The sequence below is a fragment of the Sinocyclocheilus rhinocerous genome, unplaced genomic scaffold, assembly GCF_001515625.1.
Source record: "Sinocyclocheilus rhinocerous isolate Xijiao unplaced genomic scaffold, SAMN03320098_v1.1 scaffold2189, whole genome shotgun sequence".
Taxonomy (NCBI): domain Eukaryota; kingdom Metazoa; phylum Chordata; class Actinopteri; order Cypriniformes; family Cyprinidae; genus Sinocyclocheilus; species Sinocyclocheilus rhinocerous.
The window spans coordinates 340,009-367,030 of record NW_015645558.1 but is presented as its reverse complement, the minus strand read 5'-3'; the positions used below and the strand labels follow the sequence as shown (position 1 = coordinate 367,030).

The window sequence follows — 27,022 nt, the reverse complement described above, 5'->3', positions numbered from 1 at the left end:
CTCCTCAGCGCGAGTCAAACGAGCGCGGAAACGGTACTGTACACTGTAAAAAATTACCGTGAATTTAATGGTAAAAGACTGTAAAAATGCTACAGTAAAAACCTGTTAAATGGTTAACGGTAAATTCCCCTACTATATACGGTGAAAAACTGTATTGGACATTAATTTTACGGTAGTATACCATTTTTGGAAGTGAAAAATACTGTATAATTTACAGTGAATAACCGTAAATTGACATTCCCAGAATTCCCTGTGTTACATTTCAAATTTGATGTTTTTTTGTTGAAATAACTGTTTCTTCTTCAGTTTTGTATATTAGGGTTGTGTGTTACACCTAATGTTGTTAAATGAATGTTTATTGCATTATTCCAGTTTCATGTGTGTTACCATGATGGTGTTTAGCGTTTGTGTGAATGACACTGTGCACCTTCTATACGTGTTATTATTTAAAAGCTGCTTGTGATGGGCTTTGGTTCATCATGTGACTTTCTCATCACCACCTGCTTTTGGTGGTTATCAGTGTATTACAAAGATACAAAGCAGATTTCAGTACTTCAGTAGGTTGGTATATTAACATTATATCAGTTAATGAAATTACGGTATTTAACTGTAAATTTAAGTTAAAACCGTAAAACCTAAAATGTTGCTACTGTATTTTTTACTGTAAAATTCCGGCAACCACAGCTGCCGGTTTTTTACCGTAAATTTTAGGGAATTTTTTTTACAGTGTAGGTATTCTCAAAAAAGTGCCATAACCACATGAATCAATGAATCATACAATCCACAAGCTATTCAAGCCAGCACAGACATATTGTAGCAATGAGACTGCATGCTAACCTCAGCTCCTTTCAAAGCAAAAGGTCAGTTGAGGTTGTTTCCCAGCACACGAACGCAGATTTGCAGATGACCTTTTCATAATACACCTGGGACGGCGTTTCTGCACCGTGACCCAACACGCTCTTTTCACGCACTCCAGCGTGTGTCACGCGTGACTTATCAGTGAAGAGCCTTTGTTTAGCTGTGATTCTCCTCGTGTCTCTCTATCGTTCTTCCATTCACACTTAACTGTGGAAAAAACAAGCTCTCCCCAGCACAGGTCTAAAAACAGCTGTCGCTTCAGAGAATAGCAGAGCTGTCATTCACCTGGCCAACTAAAGAAGCACTCACAGCGAGCAGATACAAATCAGGACATCCTGTCTGATACGGAGCGCCGGGGTTGGCGTGGGTTCAGAAGCAGATATACATAGTGCTGTTTGTCAGAGCCCACAAAAGTCTATCTCTTCAGAACAACACCAGTTTTCTGTGGCTCTGCATACAGACCTTTGTAGAACAGATCAATCAGATGCATAACACACAAAGACGTGGAATACAGCTGTTTCCGTGCATACCGCTGAATATCCATTTATGAGGTCTGCAGGACTTCACCGGCATTTCGGAGACTTACAATAGGCCTGCCAGAAATGCTTTGATAAATTTGTTATCAAGACAGAATTCAGTGGGAGCACTATCTCAGCACTTTGTATCTGACTGCCCCGTGAATTAAACATCAGAGGGATATTGGCGCGTCACCGCTGGCTGCTCCATTCACAAGGCTGAGAGGAAATAGCTTCTAAAAACAGACAAAATAAAAACGGCAAACTGACTCTTGGGACCAGACTACATATGAATGAGTGTTGCTATTCACAGAGAAACTGCAGGAGCCTAAAAAAGAAGAGCATAAAAAGGATTTGATGGACACTGCTTGCTTTCGACCTTAGTGGATAGAAACACAAAGCAGTTACATATTGCATAGAACAGAGTTGGATTTAAAATTTGGCCTATAATACATGCATAATGTAACGTATTATAGTATTTTTGTATTGACTTTAATGCATTGTAATTTATATTAAAAGCATTATTATATAAAATGTAATATTATATTATATTATTATAATATGTATGTTTTCAACATTGATAATAATTGTAAATGCTAAAAACAGACAAAATAAAAACGGCAAACTGACTCTTGGGACCAGACTACATATGAATGAGTGTTGCTATTCACAGAGAAACTGCAGGAGCCTAAAAAAGAAGAGCATAAAAAGGATTTGATGGACACTGCTTGCTTTCGACCTTAGTGGATAGAAACACAAAGCAGTTACATATTGCATAGAACAGAGTTGGATTTAAAATTTGGCCTATAATACATGCATAATGTAACGTATTATAGTATTTTTGTATTGACTTTAATGCATTGTAATTTATATTAAAAGCTTACTATATTAAAGTGGAATACCATTTAAAACTTTGGGGTCAGTATGATTTTTTTTTTTTGAAAGAAATTGTTATTTTTATTTAGCAATGATGCGTTAAATTAATTAAAAGTAACAATAAAGACATTTATGATGTTGCATAAGATTTCTATTTCAAATAAATGCTTTTGTTTTGAACTTTCTATTCAACACATCCCAAATATATATATATATATCATAGTTTTCCACAAAAAAGGAAAAAATAATAATAATAATTAAGCAGCACAACTGTTTTCAACATTGATAATATTTAATTCAGAATAATTATTTAAGGATGCATTAAATTGATTAAAATTGACAGTAAATACATTTATCATGTTACAAAAGATATCTATTTCAAACAAATGCTGATTTTTATAACATTCTATTCATCAAAGAATCCTGAAAAAAAAAAGGCTTCCAAATAGTTTCTAAAATATTAAGCTGTATTATAATATGTATGTTTTCAACATTGATAATAATTGTAAATGCTTCTTGAGCATCAAATCAGCATATTCGAATGATTTCTGAAGGATCATGTGACACTGAAGACTGGGGTAATGATGCTGAAAATTCAGCTTTTTAAACAAATGGATAATTTAATTTTAAAATGTATTAAAACAGAAAACTGTTCTTTTAAATTTTAATATTTTTTCACAATTTAACTACATTTTGTTTCTGTATTTTTCATCAAATAAATGCAGCATTGGTGAGGATAAGTGACTTCTTTCAAAAACCTTAAAAAAACTATTGAACTTGCACTGATCACAATATGATGCATTTCATTGCTGTTTGTCTCCAAATAATGAATCTTATCCTCATTTTTCGCATCATGCAATGCATTGATGTGTAAAGTTTCAGTGTATAAAGAGACAAATATTTGATGAGCACAATGAAAATGGACATTACATACAGTGGTGAACAGCTGCCATAATACTCATATTCAAAGACACAAACGTACTGCAGTTTGTTCCAAATAATACAATATCAAAAGAAACCAGCGGGGCCAGACTACCATGCTGAAAGCAATTTGTGCCGCTTTACTAACTTCCACCAGTCTGATAACTGACATGTCAGATGTCAGAAGCTCCAACGCACAAAATGATTCAACAGGCAGTAAGAGTTTCTGATTGGTTAAAAAGCATGGGCTGTTCCCCTGACTCTTCGTTTTGCTGTTAACAGAGTCTGGTTCTGGTGTGATTTCTCAGGACACTTATTTCAGTGATATCTGTCAGCTGTAAGGACATTTTATGTGTAGTATTGCAAAAAAGTCTCTTACAGCCAGCGGTAAGAATTACCCAGAAAGACACTCATAACTTGAATGCCTTTGAGTCGTTCAACTGCCGTTTCTTGCCAATGGCACCAGAATTCAAAAATCCTAATTAAATCCCTGCTTTAACTATTCAAATTTGGTTCTGGTTCAACCTGCATAAACCTGCATGGACATTCAAGATGGCCTTTTCAAAGCAGCGGCACACCAAGCGTCCTGTCTGTCATAAGCAGCTCACCCAATCTACTTATCAAGTACACTGAAACAAATATTAAAATATAATAATGATGACATATTACATAATTAAAATTAATATAATTAGTCTGCCTTCAGCTCCCCACTTAATTGCACAGAACTGAGGGTTGAAGCTAATGATGTGAGGAAAAAGCAGCCTGATTTAAATGACAGTAATCAGATTACAGATTTTTTTTTTTTTAACTATTCATATTCCGGTTGCATGAGATTTCATATTCACCATCAGCACAGACTCCTAGTGAGAACTCAAGCCCCCAAAGCCGTGTGTGTCAGTTTGTTCTAGAGTATGGCAGTCATTTAATACATTATTCAACACTTCTGTGTTTCAGTGTTTTATGGTGCTTTATTTGAATGAAATTATATACTGCTGCACGAATCTAGACTATGACATACACATTATGTAAAGATAAAGGTCCGTTCCTGAATATAACATCTACTCTGCCATTAACTCCACCTCTTTCTGTTCCTGCTTGTTTTTATTCATGATTCTGCCTTTAGAATATGAGCACAGAATATAGCCTGTAAATGCATATACAGTGCATGGGATCCAAAAAGCGTGAGACCACAAATGAGAATGCTACTGTTTTGCAAATATTTTTTTTTTCCTGTTTTTACAAATTATTGGCACCATAACAAACTGTGTGAAATGTTGAATTGAAAAATAGCATTTGAAAATGCTTTACTCAATGGTTTGTCTCTTGTGCTTCGATGGCAGCAAGTAAATCTGATAGAGGGCACATGACTAGTGTCACAAATGTACTTACATTTGATTACTGATATAAAAAAGGTCAATATCGGTCAAATGTTTCTCAGGAATGTTGATCTTTATCTAATAACTTTCTTGTAATCCTAAAATGTTCTGTTATTTACAGGCTTGAATAAAAATGAATAATAATAAAAAAATGAATTCAATCTCAAATCATCAATGTGGTCACAGATTGGAATTTACTGCAGCGCTGTTATCATTAATTAAATCTATTCAAACTCATTTATGTTAACAAATAAAGCTAAAATAAAATAAAATATATACATTTCAGAAAATACAGAAATTAGAAATATTGCCTTAGCAACTACCTGAAAAAAAGAAAATGAATGAATGAATCTCATATTTTTATTTTAAAATAAGATCTAAATAGAACAACAACAAAAAAAACAAATAAAACTACAAATACTATAACAGTACATAAATAATAAAAAGAAAATGCTCACTGTATTTATGATATACACATCACAAAAATCCCTGCAGAAAAAAAAGTGGTCTTTCATACCTCAGAGAACTTATAAATATTATTATATGAAAAACTGGATCTTAAATGAAAATGAGAAGTATTGCCTTGGCAACTAGCTGAAATAAAATTAGTTTAAATTAAAGTGCAAAAATGGCTAAAACTGAAATAAAAATAAAAGCTAAATAGAAAGGAAACTTAACATAAAACAACAAGGGCACATAAAATTACTAAAACTTTGAATCAAATAAAAATGAAAATTGAAAACAAAAATAAAAGCATATTAATAACTAATATAATAGTATATAAATAATACTAAAATTCTGTTCTACTGTATTTATCATATGCACGTAACAAAAATAAAGGAGGCATTTTCAAATAACTTAAAATCAAACAACAAAGAAATGGTTTTATATTGAAATCTTTGACTTTTGATTGCGGACTATAATGATATATCTTCTGAAATAAAAAAAAATTATCAGGAGACCTAATCAGGAAACTCATTGCTGTCTAGGACTAACAATTGAGCTATTAAAGAAACATCATTCTTGATTTTACTTTCCTATGGGCCATGGATCAAGACTCTCCTTGAAGCGGACTTGAGTATATTCCACCGAGGAACCCGAGTGAAAAGCTAAACAGAGGGCAGAGATTAGGACATCACCCACAGAGATTAGACCCTCATCTACTCTGACAACCAATCAGAAGCACAGCTTGAAGACTTCAGAGTTTTTTCCCTACCTTTTGATGATAAAAATTTGAAAGGGAATTTTAATGTGGAGGCTTACAAAGGGACAGATACAGAGGAAAGGAGTGACCCTCTTCAGAAGTCTTGAAGAAGAGTTCAGAACTCTTTCAGCCGTCCAGGAGCCACTGGTAATAGCTTTCTTTTCTCCATCCAAACGATAAGATACTGGCAGAGTTCACTCATTTTAGAAATTGTGGGGGCATCTATCCTGATAAGATATGACCCCACATTAAAAAAGGGAGACAGTAGGAACGGAGAAACGATAAGAGTTTTATTTGGCGGCTCAGAGAAGCGGGGAACTTGACAGGCTAAATTGATTTCGGTGTTGGTGAGTAATTCTCAGTGCTATGGGAAACTGGTTTGCAGACAGTAAATCTGTAAAGTCTCCAACTGTTCAGCATAACAATGTGAGAATCAATGTCCCAGTGATCTACAGGAGGGCTTTCTCGAATTGTCAATTAAACAATAAAATATTCCGTAATTATCGGCTCTGTTGGAAGACAATCTGGCGCTGTGTTTAGAAAAGAACATATCATCCACCATGATGACCAGCCATTTAGAAGATCCAAACACCTAAAGGCCTAAATGACCCAAATCTGATACCATTTTATGAGTCATTTATGACAATATAATTGTTTTGCTTGAAAATTGAATCCAAAAAATTGTTTAAACATTAATACAATCATTCTAAATAAAATAGAAATAGAAAAGAAATACAAAAGCCCATGACAAAATGACTAAAATAAAATTAAAAATTAGTAATTTTATAACAATATAGTTATTTTTGCTTAGATGTTCTTTGAAATTAGATTTGTAAAAGGTTTAAATATGAAATAACCAAGTAAGAATGCCTAATTTTTGGATAATCCAGTGAATTAAAACTTCATTTCTCATTTGATTATTTTGGATGCAAAAATAAAGCAGGCATTATCAAAAAAGAAACTTACAATGTCTGCAGAAAAAAAGTATTGCACATTGTTTGGCCTTTCATACCTCATACCTCAGTGGACTTATAAATTAAACATTATATGAACAATTTTAACTTAAATGGAAATTAGAAATATTGCCTTGGCAACTAACTGAAATAAAACTAGTTTAAGTTGAAGTAGTAAATGACTAAAACTAAAACTGAATTAAAAAATAAATAGATAAAATAATAAATAAATAAAGGCACATAAACATTTACTAAAAAATGGACTTGTTTTATGACAATATAGTTATTTTTGCTTGAAAATTAAATTAGATTTTAAAAAATAGTTTAAATATTAACCATGCAGTAATGCCTATTTCTTTGGATAATGCAGTAAATTAAAACTTCACACATGAAAGATACTTCATCTCATTTGATTATTTTGGATGCAAATCAGAGGATAAGGTGATTTATATTCATGGCATAAGTGCAAAAACAGCTTTGTGACAATTTCAGAACTGCTAAACAGACTTTATATGAACGGAAGACTATCACATAATCACACTATCACAGTACTGATAGTTACACTAACTAGTCTTTTCGCAGTACAGGCACTGCCCTGGAATAACAATGGCTCCTGCTTGGCAAGCCGAATGAAGCTAATGATGAAGATTTCATATATCAAAGGCTCAGTGGCATACAAGAGTCTGCAAACACATCAGATGCTGGCTATTAATAGGATGGCAAACTAGGGCTTGGATAGTTACTAGTGTACCGTTTCTAGTCATGATAGTCAAAAAAAGAACATCCTGAATTTGTGTAAAGGATTCAATAGTTTATCTGTCTATGTTCATTCTGTTCAAGTGAATCACATTAGCAGTGAAATTAGCAGTGCAATCCAGTCTCCAATTATTAATAAAACACAAAACGTGTTGAAGCCAGAGTGTCGCTGCGGTGATTTCGGCCACCGCTGACACAAATGTGCAGTTGCTCAGAAACAAATTACAGATAATGTAGCCGTGAGCTTATGTGATGCCAAAATACCCAAATTACGACCGAGCGAGACATCTGTTATTTACAGTGAAAAACTGACTGGCACACATTCAAATGTGCCATTTGCACCTCATCTCATCTCAGTCTGGTGGTGAGTGATGCTCACGCTGTCAATAATCTGGAAAAAAAATAAAAATAAAAATAAAACTCCTTTGCACCCTCAGCATCCCTATTCAAAGATGTCATAGGCAGACAGGGATAGAAATATCTCAGATATACTAAGAATATATAATTTGATAGACCACAGCATACTGGACCCTTGCAATATACAAGCATCAAAATCATGCCAATGCCACATTATTGTTCAATAAAAAATATGGTAACACTTTATTTCGATAGTCCACTTTAGACATTCTATTAACAGTAAGTAACTTTGCAACTACATGTCAACTAGCAGTTAGTAGAGTATTAGTAGACTGTCTGCTTAATATCTTCTAACACTTTCTTTGTCAACTTATTCTACTAACCCTAAACCTACCATAAGTCTACTCTGAGAGTTAGTAGACATGTAGTTGCAAATTAATGAGAATTAGTTGACATGTAGTTGACATGTAGTTACAAAGTTACTTATAGTTAATAGAATGTCTAAAGTGGACTATCGATATAAAGTGTAACCAAAAAGATTAATTTAAAAATATATAAATAAACTTTTTGTAAATTAAAATGATGCCTATAATAGGACAAATAAATCAATCAATACACAGTGTCCCTTGCTTCACTATAGCAATATATAATTTTACTACTACTACTGATAATTTAATTACAAATAAAGTAATTAATAATAACAACATTTTGTTCATCATCATCATTATCATCATCAGGTTATTTGTTATTATTATTACTACTACTACTACTATTCCACATAATTTTATTGAGAACAACTGCATTTTACTATATACTACTACTAGTAATAATAACAACAAAAATAATAATATGTGTTTATTATTATTATTATTGGATTCAACCTATAATCACTGTCTTGTTGTAGTCTATCTACATGTAACTGGAACAGCAGGAAGTATTTAACATTAAAGCAATTTTAAGGTGTCATGACAAGCCTGATAGATTTGCAAAATCAGGACTCCATGCAGGGAATTTCCAGGGGGCAAAGCTCTCTAAATGTGGTACCAAATTCATAGCGAGCATCCTCAGAGTCATTAGTGAATCTCTCTTAGTCCGGTCTGAGTGCGTAATATTAATGAAAGCTCTGCTAGAGACCTCTCCACTTTAATCATCCCCATCTCTCTCACACTTTATCACTCTCCGGTGACCTTTTCAATCAATTAAAGCTTTAAGGCTGACCTGATCAGTGTGAACAAGAGTAGTACAAGCTGTCCACGAGTCCATGAGAGAGCTGAGAGCTTAGAGCTGCGGCTGAGTGGAAGCCTTTACCAGATACACACATATATATATATATATATATACTGTATATATTAGGGGTGGAACGGTACACAGATGTCACGGTTCGGTACGTACCTTGGTTCGGGGGTCACGGTTCGATACGACATTTTCTCTTAATGTTTTTGAAAAAATCTCTCAGTAACATTGTCATCTATTATAACAATTTAAACTTTTCTATTTTTGTATATTTTTAAATGTTATTTATTGCTGTGATGGTAAAGCTGAATTTTCAGCATCATTACTTCTGTTTTCAGTGTCACAAGATCCTTCAGAAATCATTGTAATATGCAATATGATTTGCTGCTCAAGAAACAATTTTAATAACATTTGCACTGCTTAAAAATATGTACATTTATTCATTTAGCAGATGCTCTTATCCAAAATAATAAGCCCATGGAATGTTTGTTAATCTAATGAATAATTGATTTGTTAAATCAAATGAAAAATGGTGTGTCTGATTGGTCCAGACGCTACATTATGGATTGTGGTTCTTTTGCTGTTGTAGGCTGGACGGACCTTTTAAATAACTGAAATCATTTGGCAAAGTGATATGGTTATGTAACTACTTTAGCCATGCATTTCCATGAAAATAATCGCACACCTAAGAACGTTCGTCAACCAATCAGATTCAAGCATTCAACAGCCCCGTTGTAGAATAGAATAGAATAGAATATTCTAATAGGGTTGGCCACCCCACTCACAACTGCTGTCTCTTTTTCTCTTGGCAAGAAGTGCATTTATTCAGTCGCAGAACATCTTTACGACCACGTCAAACTGGAGACGTTTCAGACGCGCTCTCCACTTCACTTCAGCGCCAGGCACGAGTCAAATGAGTGCGGACACGGTACTGTGCTCGCAGCACGTGCTCTTCAATTGCAAGCACAAAGGCACTGGCGCACGCTGTAGCCTTTATCATTTCATATCAAAGCGCGCATGAAACTATGTGCATGCAATGTCGTGGTCAGTTAAGTCATGAAGTTACCAAAAACGGTGATTAAAGCTGCCTTAAAACTGTGCATGCATGTAATATAATTTATATGAATCACATTTAAGAACATATCTCTGAAATGGTTTTCAAAACTGTCCTGGAGCAGCCCAGCACCGTCTCCCTCATCTAACACACCCAATTCAACTTGTCAGTTCATTAGTAGAGATGAAGTGGGTGAGAAAAGGTAAAGGGAGTTAAGAGAAAATACAATGCATGTCAGATCCGCGTCACGTTCAGCAGTGGCAGTTCTTAAAGAAATAGATGCCAAAACAACCTAATAACCCGGCTGCTGTGATGTCTGTTCATCAAAGAGAGAAAAACAAGGAAATCAATAACTTTTATAGCTAAGGATTCATCTATATTTAATTTAGAAATGAGTGTTTTATAACTTCAATTTCAATTTCTGTATATTTCTGCTGAAGGGCACAGGTAATATGACATTTATTATAATGGGTTTATGTGAAAATTGTTTTAAGTTAACTTAAATTAGAAGTTATTTTTTAAAGTCTAATAAATGTTAAAATTGATGGCTCAATTATACTTTAATGTTGAATGGCTATAGTCAATGGTTAAATATTAGGGGGAAAATTTTTTTTTATAGAGACATCAGTAGTATTGGTATCAGTGATACTGGCCTTCAGTCATAAAAAAGAAGCCATTAAACAAATATAAAAAATATACTGTCTTTATGTTGTTTGTACATTAATTTGAAGATTTAATGTGAAATTATTGCAATATAAAAGTATATTTAAAAACTTTAATGTTAGGTGGGATTAATTGCGAAATTAATTTGCAAAAAGGATTAGTCCAATGAATCGTTTGGTTTGTAATGCATACAATCCTATTATGTTTGAAAAATAAAATAGCTTAAAGTGTGTGAAACAGAATTTTCTCAGTGCCACTGCGCTCAACAAGGCAGCCCAAACGACATGCTGTCTGCCCCGTGATAACCTCCCCTTGCTGGAGTGCCTCGAAAGACGGTGATCTTGTATCGACGATAGCCAGAGATATTGTCAAAAACATCAATTATTGGCAATATTAAGAGGATTTGGCATTTCCAATTAATGTAGGCCTGTTACATTCTTGTTTTTATTAGGCCTATTATTATTATTATTATGAAGTTACTTTTTTTATTAAATTAAAATTACAATTAATTTACCCCGCAATAATTACCGCATAACTGACGTGCTGCAAGGATAACAAAAGATTAGGCTATTTACTCCTCAGTTAAAATGTTTTTAAAAAAGGTTTTTTAAAACAGGTCTATTATACAATGGATTATAGGCCTATAATTAAAATATTAACACTGCAGTCATCAATAAAAATCAATGAAATAAAAAGCTTTATTTCAAGCACCGACTTTCAAAAACAACATGTTTAACACGGAATACGTTTCTTCTAATTTTTTTTCACTATGTACGGGCCACAAGAGAAATATTAAGGGAATAAATTCAAACAGTTAGCCATATACCGTAATCAGCATATTTTGAAGTAGATTCGTCTCTCATTGTCTCTGAGAGAATATGTGGTGTCAGATGCCATAAACTCTGTCATTACTCCGTCATTCCGTTTTTGCATAGTGAATTGCCTGAGATTAAACAATCAAAACGTCTTTAAACGTTCTGGTTTAAAACAGAAATATTTCCAACATTGCGACGTAACCAATAACCCCCCCACCCCCGTATTGAAAACGTACCGAACCGTGACACCACTGTGTCGTATCGAACTGAACCATTACACCCCTAATATATATAATGCTGTAGTTATGGTATTTAACCATCTTGACCCTCTGGACTTACCCACTACTGTTCTGAGATAAGTTTGTAATTAGGAAATTAGAGAGCATAGACTCCTCCCCTCTATCTCTGTCATTCACAGTAAAGATTTATCAGTGAAGGTGTTTATCAGAGTTCTCAGAAAACTCCAAATTAATCTCTAAAGTGTTATCTCTATGCCCAAGCAGTGAAGACACTTCTTATGTAAATCATGACCTACTAATGCTGCTGTTATCAGACATAATGTAATTTGCATAATGGTCCCCTCATTCAGCAGCCCAGCTTGTTTAAATTTCGGCCTTTGGCTTTTGGTGGGTCACACCTTGTATAAGTCATAAAAACTCCACGAGTGGCATTTGCATAACACAAACTCAAAACTCCATGCACGTTTCTAAGTCAGACACAGAATTACATCACCGTTTAAAAGTTTTTAAAAGAACACTAGTATACAATCAAAAATACAGTAAAACCAGTAATATTATGAAATTATTACAGTTTCAAATAACTATTTTCTATTATTACAAGATCGTTCAGAAATCATTCTAATATTCTGATTTGCTGCTCAAGAAACATTTCTGATTATTAACAAATTTGAAAACAGTTGTGCTGCTTCATATTTTTGTGGAAACCATTTTTTTCTGGATTCTTTAATGAACAGAAAACTTAAAAACAGCATTTATTTGAAGCAGAAATCTTTTGTAACATTATATATGTCTTTAGTACATTATACATGTATATAGTTACATTCTATTCATCATAATGTGAATTCAGCTGTAAATCATATACAGTTGTGCTCAACATTGTTCATACCCTTGGTAAATACGATCTATGACAGTTCCCTGACCTGAACCCTATAGAAAATTAGTCCAACATGGAGCTAGGAATCTGAAGGGTCTGGAGTGATTCTGGATGAAGGAATGGTCTTGGATCACTTGTCATGTGTTCACCAGCATCATTAAGCATTATAGGTGAAGACTCAGAGCTGTTATCTTGGCAAAAGGAGGTTGCAAAAAGTATTGAAAACAAAGGGTATTGTGACCAATGTGTATTAGAAGAAAAAAATTATTTAAAAAATAGATTTTCCCGCCATTTTAAATTCTTGTTTTCCAATGAAAGGTTAGTTTTTTTTTTTTTAATGAAAGATCAAAAGGATTAACGATGCAGATCTATTTTCACAGCCTATTTTGATCATATTTACCTAGGGTATGAATCATTTTGAGCACAGCTGTATATGATGTAATGTACTGTAAATATGTCTCAGATATTTGCACTTTTCATTTTTATCACTGCTGAAACACATCTTTATGTCTGAGCCAAGAACAACTTCTCCCACATCAGTACAAGGCATCTAGACATCATGAGCTTTGGGAATTTGGCAGACAACATATTAGTTCAACTTATTGTGCAACATCTCGACATAAATAGACAAAAAGCCTCTGACACAAACACAGAAATAGTTCTGTCTCCATTTACTCAACTTCATGCTGATACTGTTATCCTGCTCGAAAACTTTTCACACTGTGATACATGATTTTGGTCATACAATACTATTCCTCTATCATTTACTTGCAGGGAAAAAATTGGTTTGGCAACAATGGCGTCACATTCAGGGCATCGATTGAAAGCTTAATCTCTCAGCACAGATGTGTAGGACTCCTATAATTCAGGCATTTGAAGGGAGCTCAAAGCCGCCTCCATTGGCATTAAAAGACTCCCCACAGCGTTGGCACTGACAGAGGCCATGATAAACCCAAATAAGAGACCAAACTCAACTCATGCGCATTGATATAATGTCAACATCTGCTTGAAATCATGCATCTATTATGACATAGTTCAGCATCCACAAAACTCCTTGTTGGCTCTGTTTCAAAACCTAGTGATCTGCATACATAGGCAACATCTTAAGGTATCATACACATGCTCCTCTCATTAAGGTTGTTCCAAAAGGTAGGCAGCATAATTATTCTAAAATACCTTCCATTTGGCTTTCAAAGGTAGCATTGCGTGAAAAGCATGCACTGCGCTTGCCATCTAGGATGGAAATAAATGCATTTTAGTTGCCAGACAAAGTGAGAGAAATCGTTTGATGTATATATACTTATAATTTATTCATAATTTAAAAGTATTAATAAAATTCATCTCAGTGTGATTAAAAATTGACTGTATTTGAATGTGCTGTGTATTTTTATGCATCGTCATTAGTTTGGGAACATGTTTTGATTTTTTTCATATTTATTCATATAGCAATACAGATTGTTTCAGAGCAGCTTCACATTAATAATCAGGAATATAATGTTGTAAATGTTTTAAAATGTATCAGTTATAAAACATATCAAAGCTGTAGCTGTAAAGCAGTTCTACAGAAGATAATCATGTTTAAATTCAGTTCAATAACGTGTGAATGTTCATCAATTATGAAACGAGTACAGAACAGAAGATAATAGTGCCATTATTGACCTCGAGTCAGTTCAAAGTTGTATCAATTCAGTTTAATAACGGTGTCGATTTTGCAAGTTAGTGTCACTATCCAGCTCAGTTCACTTCAGATTTGTTCTCATCCAATGCAGTGCAGTTAAATCGATAAAGCATGAGTATCGCTAATTGTATGGCGCACAAACTTGAGATTCCATTTCCATTAAGATGCTAACTTAAAAGTCAGCTGCCTATGTAGGCTGTAGACAGCAAGACATCTGCATCGTGGCTCAAAGATATGAATTTAAAATGAATGATAAACTTACAAATTCATTACAAATGTGTAACATAAACAATTATATTTTATATATGTTTATAAATATTTTATAGAGTACATGTTTTTTTTACATGTGCATACTATATAGCCAGTCATAGACATTGTAAAATAACTGTACATATTATTTTTATAACATTATATATAATACATGATACATGAGATTTGATAATATAAAAATTATCACTGTGCAATGGTATTTCAGCTGGATTTTAGGTTAATGAATAAGCCTACTGAACTCGCTCCCTTCTGTGTCTTATATAAGTTACCATCCTTAAACACTGCATCCAGAGAGAGAAATACACCTCCATTATCTCCCCTCACACTGTACGACAATCATTCCTGCCTTAACTATTAGATTGCAATCAGAATAAATTACAGCGTCATTACAGTGCAAATGCATTGGGCTGATGCTGCGTGGACCAGACAAAAAGAGTGATCCAGTTACCACAGCATCAGACAAACATGCATATACATCGTTAGAGCTAAATTAAAAGCCCTTTGGGGTTTGCTGGCCTGTTTGCTTTAATGTTGCTTTTGAGGCCTGGCTAAAAGGAAATAATTCCAGGGGAGGATTCCTGTCATCCATACAGGGCATGTTGACAACCACGGCCGCATTTCCTATTGATTCACAGCAGAGAATTCATCCCTCACACCCACATACAGTACATGACCGGAGCTGAAAAATACATACATTTGCTCATAAAATATATAGATCTGCACTCAGACTCATGTACACACTCTTATTGACACACACGCATGGTTTTTCACCTCAGGCAATCCACCCGCAAGAGGGACTGTACAAGTTCACTGAACAACAAAGGAAGGAAACAGTTAATCAATATGCATGAAGGCAGAGATAGTGAGAAAAAGAAAGACAGGAAAATAAAAAGGATAGGCTCTGTCTGTTTCACCAAACGAACGGCCGTACTTGCATTCAGTTCAGTCATTATGCACTGACCGTTGATTTAAACCTCCACTTCAGCAAAGTGAAACTCTTACTTCTTTCAGAGAAATAGAAATGCTATGGTAAGAACAACACCAAAACAAACTCAGCAAGAAGATGGGTGCTCAAGCAACAACATTTCTTGTAATTGCTTGGGGAAGTCCAAAACGACAACCATAAAACCCTCAAATTCCCTCTAAAACTCTGCATCAAAGCACTGTACGCAAACACACAAACTCATTTTTACCGAAATGCACTGTAAACCTTGCTTTTCATGCGTGCTGAGTTTAAAGTGATGGAAAAAGACAATGTGCAGACTATTTCTGACAACCCCTGACTAAAAAACTGTGTTATTTGCATAACGAAAGGCATTTGCAATTACAATTCACCAATTAGGACATCAGAAGCTTTGTGAGAAAGCAGGCCCTCATTATGAACCCAAGAATCATACCAAGTGGGTCAGACAAAACAACACTTGTGCGCACTAAACCAAGTATGCAATGTTTGGTTTATGCAAAATCATGAGTATATTAATCAAAAACAAAATAATAATAATACAAATTCTGCTCTATTTGTGATTCTTTCTATTGGTCTTATCATTATGTCACAGTAGGTTGCAAAAAGTGACTGAATCCTTGATTCAATTCAGGTACAAAACATGTGTCCTTACAAGTAAGTCATTGAATTATTCACTCACCTGAGTCGGTCAACAACACTGAACAATGCTCAGGAATTAAATAACTGACTCAATCCTTAAGAATGAGTCACTGAATCATTAACTCTGTGATTCATACAGTAACAAAACAAGTGACAGTTAGTGAGTCATTGAATAATTCAAGCATGTAATTCATTCAGACACACTCTTTGAATCAGGAACTAAACAAGCAACCTTATGAGTGAGTCATCGAATCATTGTGTGATTTGTTCATCATCACTGATTTGTTCAGGTTGACTATTCACATACTTATAGTCTTCCCTAAATGCATGAATGTACTCTTTTTGCGAAGAAAAAGTACATGCTTTTGAGTGTGTAGCAGTAGAGTAGGCACGTTTTGGGACATACTGTACTACCACACCATAACTTGTGCCTTAATGGACCACAAACCAGTCACTCATTGAATCATTTACTTACCTGATTTATTCAACAACACTAATTCATTCAGTAACACCACTACTGTGCGTTGTTAGATGCTTCATGGTTCGTTTGGAAATATTCTCTATGGAGGAGCAAAAATTTACAAAGTAACTTGCATTGTAAGTCACTCAATATTAAAGGGGTGATCCATTCAAAAATAAAAAAAAATATTTTGTCATTGCTTACTGTATGCATTTCTTTCTTCCACAAGGAAAAAACAAAAAGACATTTTTAAGAATGCTGGTAACCAAACAGTTTTGATTTCGACTAACTTGCATTAAATACAATGGAAGTCAATGGGAGCCAAAACTGTTTGCTTACCAACATTCTTCAAAAATGGTCTTTTATGTTTCACTGATCATCATAATTATACAGATTTGGAACAGCCTGGAGAGTAAATAATGACAGAGTTTAGATTTTTGGGTGAACTATCCCTTTAACATCTTGCACTGTTGTATAAAAGCAATAACATATTCGCAATCATACCATTGTGACAGTTATATCACATCACGTTACTGGAAAAACTTCACAGTTTTGAAAACAGCCAAGCTGCTGTCACTGCAAAACGTAATTGCGTTAAAGGGTTGTTACTTTTAGTTAGTTACTCCCCAAAACCGCAGCTAGGATAAAATCCTTTGGGACAGCGGCAGCGTTTGATAGGCGGCCACTGGGGATTTTTTTCATGAGCACAGGGACACTAATGAAAGCGTTTTCTTTTGTACTCCTACCTGCGTGAGGTGCCGTCAGAAAGGGAATCTTGATGGGTGAGAGCGAGAGCAGGTGGAGAGGCTGAGCAGAAGAGACAGATGGTCCCTGTGCCACGTCAGAATCCATCGCCATCATGGCTGCTGCTGCCAGAGCGAACCGTTTAGAACTTCCTACTCGCTTAATGGCCACGGGACAACCTGAAAAGAGAAATAAAGATTGATAAAAGAAGTGCATTACTGTGCTTTGCAGAATAATACCTAACCGTATTTTCTGTTGGGAATTTTTTAACGAAATGCGCTCAGAAATATTTATTTTGATGGCTGCACTTGAACTAGGATGGGAAAATGGTCTTAGTAAATTCAGTACTGTGAGTCTGTGTGGATTTTTTATTCTATCATGCTGTCTATTTAAAGTTACCATTAAATGAAAAATCCCACAATTTTTTAATGGAATATTGCATTGTTTATGATTTATCTGTGCACATAACTATTATTTTTAATTCATGTGCCCTCATAAACTTTAATCAAATGATACCACAGCATAATCATATGAGAGCACAGCAATTAACAAATAACGATCCATTCAGTTCCCAATAGACAAAATCAAATACATTTTTTTTTTCATTAAAAAAACAGCTTCACTTGGATATACATCATAATAGGGAAGAAAAGATGATCACAACCTCTAACGCTGACATTAAATGCATAATGTTTTAGAGGTGTTAATGTTAGGTATATTGAAGTGACTTTAATCATGTTTAATCATTATAATCTATAATCTGCCTAAAAAAAACATAACATGTTACTGTAAGAAATTAAATAGGGTCAATTTTGGCTTCAAACTCTACAGTGTTCCATATGTAGAATAAAAAAAAGACAATAAAGAGTCCTATAAATAGAGATAATTCCATGATGTGCATCAGTGGAGATTTGAACATAAAGTATGTGTATTCTTCCCACTGGATACTGTGTGCAGGCCTGTCTTTGTTCTGGGGTTTAATTGGCTGCCAAACATTTTCATGGGCTTTTGCCTTTGTGTTACATCGAAGTGTTGAAAGCCTTATCAAATCTGAGCATTACAATCCCTCATCCACTAATATCTACTATATGTGAGTGCACGAACAAGACAAACTCTATAACTGCACATTAGACACATTCGAAAAGATGTGGTTTGTAACTGAGTAATGTTATGAACACCCTGCAAGCAAAAATGCATTTATGCTTTTGACAGATATAGTTTGCAGCAAATGCATGAATGTAATGTGGATGAAGTTACATGGCATTCCAGTTATGTGTTTTGTCAGTATGTGCACTTGCTGGGAATCAAACCCATGACCTTGGTGTTGCTTACAGCAAGCTCTACCAGCTCCTTATATCCTGTACAGGGCAGAGGTAAAATGGTTTTAATAACTACACTGTTAATAAAAATATTTCAATATTTCAAGTTAAATCAATGTGTTACTTGCAGTTTGTAATAATATATGAAATTTATTTAATTTCAGAGTGAAAATTGTTTCTACATCAATTTTGTTTTTCAGCATATGGATTTTTGATCTAAAGATCTAAAATCAAAACTATGCATAATCCAATAAAGAGTTTTTGCATGGAAACAGAAACTATATTCATTCATGACTGCTCACTCCCGTAAAACTTGTGAATAATGCAATTGTGTTTTGCCACACTGCAAATTGTGTATGTATTTGTATATGTTTGAATATTTAGCAATAAACAACATATATATTGTATTTTATATTATAATGACTAATGGTGAATAATTTTGGATTGACAGTTATTTCCATTTGCAAAGCTTCATGGGATAAGTACTACATTTACTCATAAAATAATTTAAGCATATTTAAAGTATACACAACATTTTGTATATTTAGATATTTTTTTTCATTGTACATAACTTTTTTTTCATGATTTTTCCTTTTTTTCTGTGTGATTCATCTGTTTGCTTTGGTTCATGCTTTAAAATTCATTATTGCACATCTTTTCAAAATGCCTAAGAAGGGGAAACATGGGAAAAATTGCTTGAAAAATAAGTGCACTGAAAAAAAAAATTGGTGGCGATTTATTTTGAAACATTTTCACTCAGAAATTACTAGTCAATTTCACAAATACAATAATTACAAAGAAACAGCAAGTAACACAATGAATCGCTTGACTTTGCACTATTTTCAAATATTTTGGTTCAAATTAAGTTTTCATTGTGATTTATCTGGCCGCATTGGTTCATAGCTTGTTATTGCAGATCTTTTTGAAAAGCCTTAGAAGGAGAAAAATGGGGAAAATAAGGCAGCTCAAAGATGGCAATAGTCGTGCTCTAAAAGCTCCAAACATCACTGTGTTGTCAAAACCATGATGATGATCCATTATTAGTCACCTGGGTGAGCTAACACACATGTGCTCATCTCATCTCCACCGTTTTCAGCTCCTGCCTTCCCTGAGCGTGGGAAATGCTATTTAACGAAACCTTGAAGAGATCTTTGGAGTGAGCAGGCGGGGTGTTTCTTCCACGCTGAGCAGCTGAAACACTTTATCTAATGGTACTGAGTGGGTGGATCAGAGCCAACCAGAGCAGTTAGCATGCACATGTACCGCACTGGAAATCAAGCCCAAGCAAAGGGTATGGGGACTGCGGATTAAACTCTACTAACCTTTTAGCTTGATAATGATAAATGTGGATCTAACCACTTCACTTAAACACCTAGCCGCTGGAGATGAAGTGACAGGTGCACAGATCACATAAACAATGCATCGTTCATCAAGAGATGCTCTCTGCGGACATGACGTGAAATAGAAACCTTGAATTATACATCCACCGGGAGCTTCTCTTGAAAGCCAGCCCAGCACGCCATGTGACTTCAACAGAGCTAAATCCTCAAAAGTAACACGGTGTTCAGAAAAAGCACTCATGATATATAAAAAAACCCATCTTTCTTTATTTTGGTGCTGGGTTCCACCTTAACAAAGAGGGAGATACACTATAAATACTGCGGTGGCCAAAGGCTGCAGGAATGAGGCCATTTTTTTCCAGTCTCCAGGGGAGCAATTATTGCTGTGCTCCTTTAAGTGTCCTCAAACCTGTCCAAAACAAGTCCTTACAATTTATGCTTTCACAAGTAACTTTTGAACCACAGCCAATGGTTGTTTTGACATCTCCCCATGATAATATACAGTATATCTATAGAGATCCTTCAAGCTACAGTACGAGTTGTCCCAGAAATGTGAAAGTTTTTTATATTTTTGTTACATGAATGCTGCATTAAATCTAAAATAGTTTTCATTTTTATTACATTTATTTTATTATATATGATATATGAGCCATTAGATTTTATGGTTTAACCCTTGTCCCAGATACTTCAAATACTGTAATATTTAAATAGTAACATTTTATATCTGTCATCTAACATATTAATTAGTAGGCCTATATTTATGAAACATGATAATCTAAACAAAAAGTGAAAAACAAACAAAAAACATTTTAATATTGTTGTGAATACATATTTATATCAATTTTATATTTAAATAATATTTATATATTTATATTTAGCAATTCATTACTAGTACAACAACTACAAGGAGCATGCAACAAGACAATACAAAGATTAAAGATCAAAATATGCAAAATCATGTGAAAATATAGGACACATACTGAAATGAATACAAATCAAATGAAAATTAAATGTTTAAAATTTAATTTCCACCATAGCATTATTTATACATAATTATGGATTTGGTGGAAATGGTGGTGTTATTATTAAATAAATCTAAAACGAGTAAAATATTGAATATTAAAAATTGTTTCTGTTAATTGAAATTAAGCTGAAATATTATTAAATATAAATATTGGATGAAATGTTGCCGTGGCAAAAGTTGAAGTTGGAGTACTACAATCACTGAAATTAAAATAAATTACAGCTAAATAGAAATTATATATATATATATATATATATATATATATAAATTACTAAAACTTAACTAAACCTATACTAAAATGAAAATAAAACTGAAATATAAAAATGTAAGATAATTCAGAATATTAATAAATACTAAAATAGTATATAAATAAGCATAAAATAACACTGTGTGGAAATGACACTGTAGCAGAAAAAAGACAGAATATTCCTGTTATGGATGTATATATTGGAAAAACCCACAAACTTTTAAGAGAGCTTATTTTCTAAAAGTCCACAGGGCCAAAATTGCCAATAGGTGCAGAAACACCCTTTTATATATATATGTGTGTGTGTGTGTGTGTGTGTGTGTGTTCATGTCTGAGTGTGACATGTTTCTTGAAATCTCTCCCATCTCTCTCAGGGGGTCTTGTTTCAGAGAAATTGAGCAGAAAGATTCAGGCCAAGACAAGGGTAAATGTAGCGGGAGCCTTCAGCACTCTAGAGCTGTCCGTCCTGCTGCGGAGCTGAAATGGGGAGTGATTGCGCTTATGAGACTTTCGGCCACTTATGTGTGCTTCAGACTACACTGCCATCATCTTGATTCACAACGAGGCTCAGTGTCGGAGTCTCTCTCTCTCTCACTGTGCTGTCCTCCCACTGTTCCCTCATTTACCTGGTTAACAAACCACCTACTTCATACCCTCTCACTGAAAACATCTTATTTTGCTGAATTATGCTATCTGTCTCCCCGGACTCCTCCTGCAACACAAAGGCCAGATAATAACGCTGAGCACCTCTTTTCAGAGTAAACGTGGATCGACGGTAACTGCCTGAAGAAGAGGCTTTCAACAGTCATTTATAAAGTTAGTTGAGTAAGAAGTTTGGTGGAAGCACAACAATTTTAGTCCTTTTCCTTTTTGAAGTCAACATGAAATCAAAATGCACCATTTACTTACTTAAAGTAGTTCACCGAAACATGAAAATCTGTCATTTACTCACTCTTAACTCATGTGTTTCTGAACCCGTAAGGGATGTAAAATCACCATATTTTTGCTTTGACATCCTTTTAAAAGTAGCCTCCATTCACTGTAATTGCATGGAAGAAGAACAACCAAATCTGTTCAACTTTTATGAGTCTCTAGTCACTACAGAAAATCAGAATTTAAAAGACAAGGGTAAGAAAATGAAGACTGGATGCTCATTTTTGGGTCAACTATTCTTGATCATAATTTGTACAGTTAATCTGCCCATGTTAGAATAAAAAGAATGTTTATCTAACTTTATCTGCCTCTGAAATTACTTTAAATGAGCCAAATCCAACATGTGTTAATTTCTATGTCTTTTACCACTGACTACAGATCTAATACCAGTAATACTAGGAAATCTAATAACCATCATCTAACTCTGCTCATATGTTACTAAAGCTCCACTGTTTCCTCTGAGCTCTGACAGTTTCATCAACTCTTTCTGTGTGTTTTAACCTTTCCATTGACATAGAGGCTTAAAAATCCCAGATGGCAAACCTGGTTTTCACACTAACCCTTATGTTGTGTTCTGGTCATTTTGACCCAGAGAGGATTTTCTTTTACCCAAAAAAAGCTACTTAATGTTATTCCGATGGACTAAATCCTACTGATTTCGCTCACTCAGGTAACAACTTCAACTTCAACTTCGAAAAAAAAAAAAAAGATTGGCACTGTGGTTGATTTTGGGATCTTTAAATGAACACTCCACTATTTTGCTGCACCCATGGTACGGCAGCAAAGTTCCTTGATTATTACATCGGAATGAGAGTATAGTTCCTAGCCATATCGGCCTAGAAAATCGCAACTTTTCATTTTCCGTCGGTCTTAGTACACGATGTAACTACAGAAGAGTCACGTTTTAAATAGGAAAAATATAGAAACTCTTTGGTCTTTTTTGAGCGAGATGCTAACGGTCTAATCAGATTCAATTATCTATGCTAAGCTACAGCTAAAAGTGCTACCGCCAGACCCGGAGATCGGCTGAATGGATTCGAAAACTGTAAAACTCAACTCTTTAACTCTAGGGGAGTTGGAAAATGAGCCTATTTTCAAAAATAGTGGAGTGTTCCTTTAAAATTAAAACCCAGGTAGGGTTAAGGGTCTTGGCTGAGGTAAAATGCATTGCTGGGATATGAACAGGTGCCAATATGTATTGATTTGAAATTGTGTTGGTTGGCTGATTTGTCTTAATTGAGGGCAAAAGTGTTGCTGCATGCTCATACATTTTCAATCAATCAAAGTTATTGCATGGATTTTGTGAATAATATGCATTCAAATAGTGACTTATGGCGTATAAATATCAGGCCAAATGAAACCGTTTTGATGTGTAATGACCAGAAGCTAGGTTGGATTCTCAACCCAGGCTCATTGGAAATATGTGACTTTGTGCAATGGAGAAAAAGTCATGTCATGTCACCTGAAAAATGCAGCAAAATTTACCCAGAGCAACACATTTCAGGTTTTGCAGAAATGTACATAGGCAGTCACGTATTTCCAATGAGCCTGGGTTGTGGATTCTTTTGAGAGAGAGACTCAAATAAACTCAAATGCATCTCATATAAAAGCCATCTCAATAACATCTCTCACATTAGGGTCACAAGTGTGCAATTAAAAGTCAAAATTCAACCATTTCTCATTAAATTATTTTGTATATATCAACAATTGTCCTATCTGTGTGTCATTTTACTTCCAAGTATTGATATACTTCAATTAAACAACATTAAGAGCTCCATTATGTCTCTTAAACTATAAAAGAGCAAACTATCAATTCAATTCCTATGGGTTTGCTTCAGACACCGCTCAACAGACTGTGCCCTTGAAAATGACCTAAAAACTATTTTGTAGACATTTTTTTCATTCACAATCATTCTTTCATTCACATCCTGGAATCTACCAATAAAGTTCCACAGTGTATAATTAGTATTCACACATAGTCTGCAGTGAACATGTGTCAGACAAATCAATGTTTCTTATTTCAAATGGGAAGAATTCTGTTTGAACTTGCTGGAGTCATATGCGAAGGAGTGTGTGACTGTTGCACTGCGGTGGATTCTTCTGGCACAGCTAAAGTAAACAGAGTTTCTTTCTGTTTCCTACACATTTTGATGTGCTAGCATGGATGGCGTGTTACTGATTTCAGCCTTTATCTCTAATGAGATCGAAGTATTTCTCAAATTTTAAGTCTTGGTTATGAATCTCACTGTGGCACAAAATGAAAGCATGAAACGTTCCATGTGAAGGTGTTTAAAGCCTCATTAAATCTCCCACGAGAGCTTCGGCGTGATCCATTCAAGGTGGGCCAAAATGCTTCACTGCGCACTTCTAAATCGCCTGCTCAACTTTTAAACTCTATTTTCCAGAAGCTGCGTATTTCTTGACAAGGCAACCAGAGTGACTTTTCACGTTCCATTAGGTCCTGTCAATAAGACCAGGCTAAAATTCATGAAGATGAAAAATGAGATTTCGGAGCAGGTCTGTGAAGCAGAGGAATGGTGGGTTAAAGTAAAATTACTTTTTGGCCTAGAAACCACACTATAGATCCTGGAAATGCGCACAACAGAACGAGCCCTTTTCAGAAAGCCCTAAGGAAGTATTTCAATGCTTCCACCCATTAGATGATAAATGAATGACCGCGAGCGAGCGAGCTAAAATAAAGCTGAACTAGTTTGGTTGCCTCAATCACCTTTATTTGGAGGCATTTTTTAATTTTCCAATTTTATATTCATGAATTGCTACAAAACATATTATGTTTGGACTAATTCCTAAGTTTAAGTTTAAAAAAAATACAGGAATCAAATAATTTTCATGTAAATTGTTTCCTGCACCATTATTCAGCAGCGCTGTGCACCTATACTGAATCTCTACAGTGATTCAGCAAAATAAATAAGAAAAGACTGGCCACTGCGAAATAATACAGACACTAAACAGAAAACACATCTTTCTCTTGGCTGCGCAAAAAAACAAAAAACGGTGCAAGCGGTGTACTCAGATTCACTAACAAACAACTTATTTTAGGCAGTTCTTTTTAATGAATCAATCAAAAACAATCACAAATCAGCCATCAAATCTTGGGTTATTGCCTCAAACTGGTCTGTATATAGATATATAATAAACTAATTTTATAATTTTAATTTTATAATTTCACACATTTTGATACATTTTGATACATTTTTAATATTTTTTTTAGAATATAATTAAATCTTCATAAAAGTGAAAATATATTTTCTCATATATTAAATTTCATTTTTTCAATTTTTTCCATCTTCAAATCATCACAGAGGCTAAAATATCCCTTAGAGACAACACAATTATTCACCCCAACCATATACAGTGCCTTGCAAAAGTATTCAATTCATTTTTTTTCACGTTTTGTTTTGTTGCAACCTTATGTTAAACTGCTTTAAATTATTATTTTTTTCCACATCAATCTACATTCCATACACCATAATAACAAATAACAGGTTTTTAACATCTTTGCAAATTTATTAAAGATAAAAAACGTAAATGATTCCATTGCATAAGTATTCATACCTTTATCTGGGACAGTTGAAATTTAACTCAGGAGCATTCATTTTGCTTGTAAATGTTGCCACACTTTGAGTGAAGTTAACCTGTGGCAAATTCAATTGAATGGGTATGATTTGGAAAGGCACACATGTCTTAATAAAAGGTCTAACAGCTGAAAATGCATATTAGACCAAGCCCTGGGGTAAACAAAAACTGCCTGTAGAGCTCAGAGACAGTATTGCATCAAACCACACATCTGGGGAAGAGTTCAGAAAAAAATTCTGCTGCATTGAGGGTTCACAGAAGCATGTAGCCTCCATTATCCATAATGGAAAACATTTGGAACAACCATAACTCTTCCTAGAGCTGGCCTCCTGACAAAACTGAGCAATTGATGGAGAAGGGCTTTGGTTAGTGTGGTGACCAAGAAGCTGATGGTCGCTCTAGTTGAACTCCATGATCATATGTGGAGATAGCAGAAACCTACAGAAGGACAAACATCACTGCAACACTCCACCGATCTGGGCTTCATGACGATGTGGCCAAACTCAATCCTCTCTTCAGTGAAGACACATAAAAACAGACTTGGGATGTGCAAAAAAAGCACCTATAGGACCCTCAGACTGTGAGAACCAAGATTCTCTGGTCTGATGAAGCTCAATTCCAAGCATCATGTTTGAAGGAAACCAGGCACTGCTCATAGTCCAGAGCATTCAGAACCTCAGACTGGGCAGAAGGTTCACCTTCCAACAGGACAATGACCCTAAGCACACAGCAAGAGTGGCTTATAGACAACTCTGTGAATGTCCTTGAGTGGCCCAGCCAGAGCCCGGGATTGAACCCAATCAAATATTTCTGGAGAAACCTGAAAATGTGCGTCTGCCCCCATCCAGCCTGACAGAGCTTGAGAGGTGAAGAGGTGAGGAGAAGAACAGCAGATAATTGCCAAATGCTGATGTGCAAAGCTTGACGCATCATACCCAAAAATACTTGAAGCTGTTAAAGGTGCTTTAGCTAAGTACTGAATGTAATTTTTTTATAAATCTACAAAGTTGTGACAGTTCTGTTTTTGCTTTGCTATTATGGTGTATATAGTGTAGATCAGTGGTCACCAACCTTTTTAGGCCCAAGATCCCTGACCTCGGCCTTTATGAAAGA

The 27,022-nt window shown here is 34.8% G+C and overlaps 1 protein-coding gene across 1 annotated transcript in view; it reads right to left on the bottom strand.

Moving 5' to 3' along the window:
• The window catches only part of LOC107706600 (transcription elongation regulator 1-like protein), a 90,987-nt gene that overhangs the window by 47,631 nt on the left and 16,334 nt on the right, over positions 1–27,022 (bottom strand). Inside the window, exons 6-7 of the mRNA XM_016510353.1 lie at positions 18,748–18,807; positions 17,452–17,628 (exon numbers count right to left, since the gene is read on the bottom strand). Of these exons, the coding sequence (XP_016365839.1) occupies positions 17,452–17,628; positions 18,748–18,807 (237 nt within the window). The remainder of the gene's footprint in view (positions 1–17,451; positions 17,629–18,747; positions 18,808–27,022) is intronic.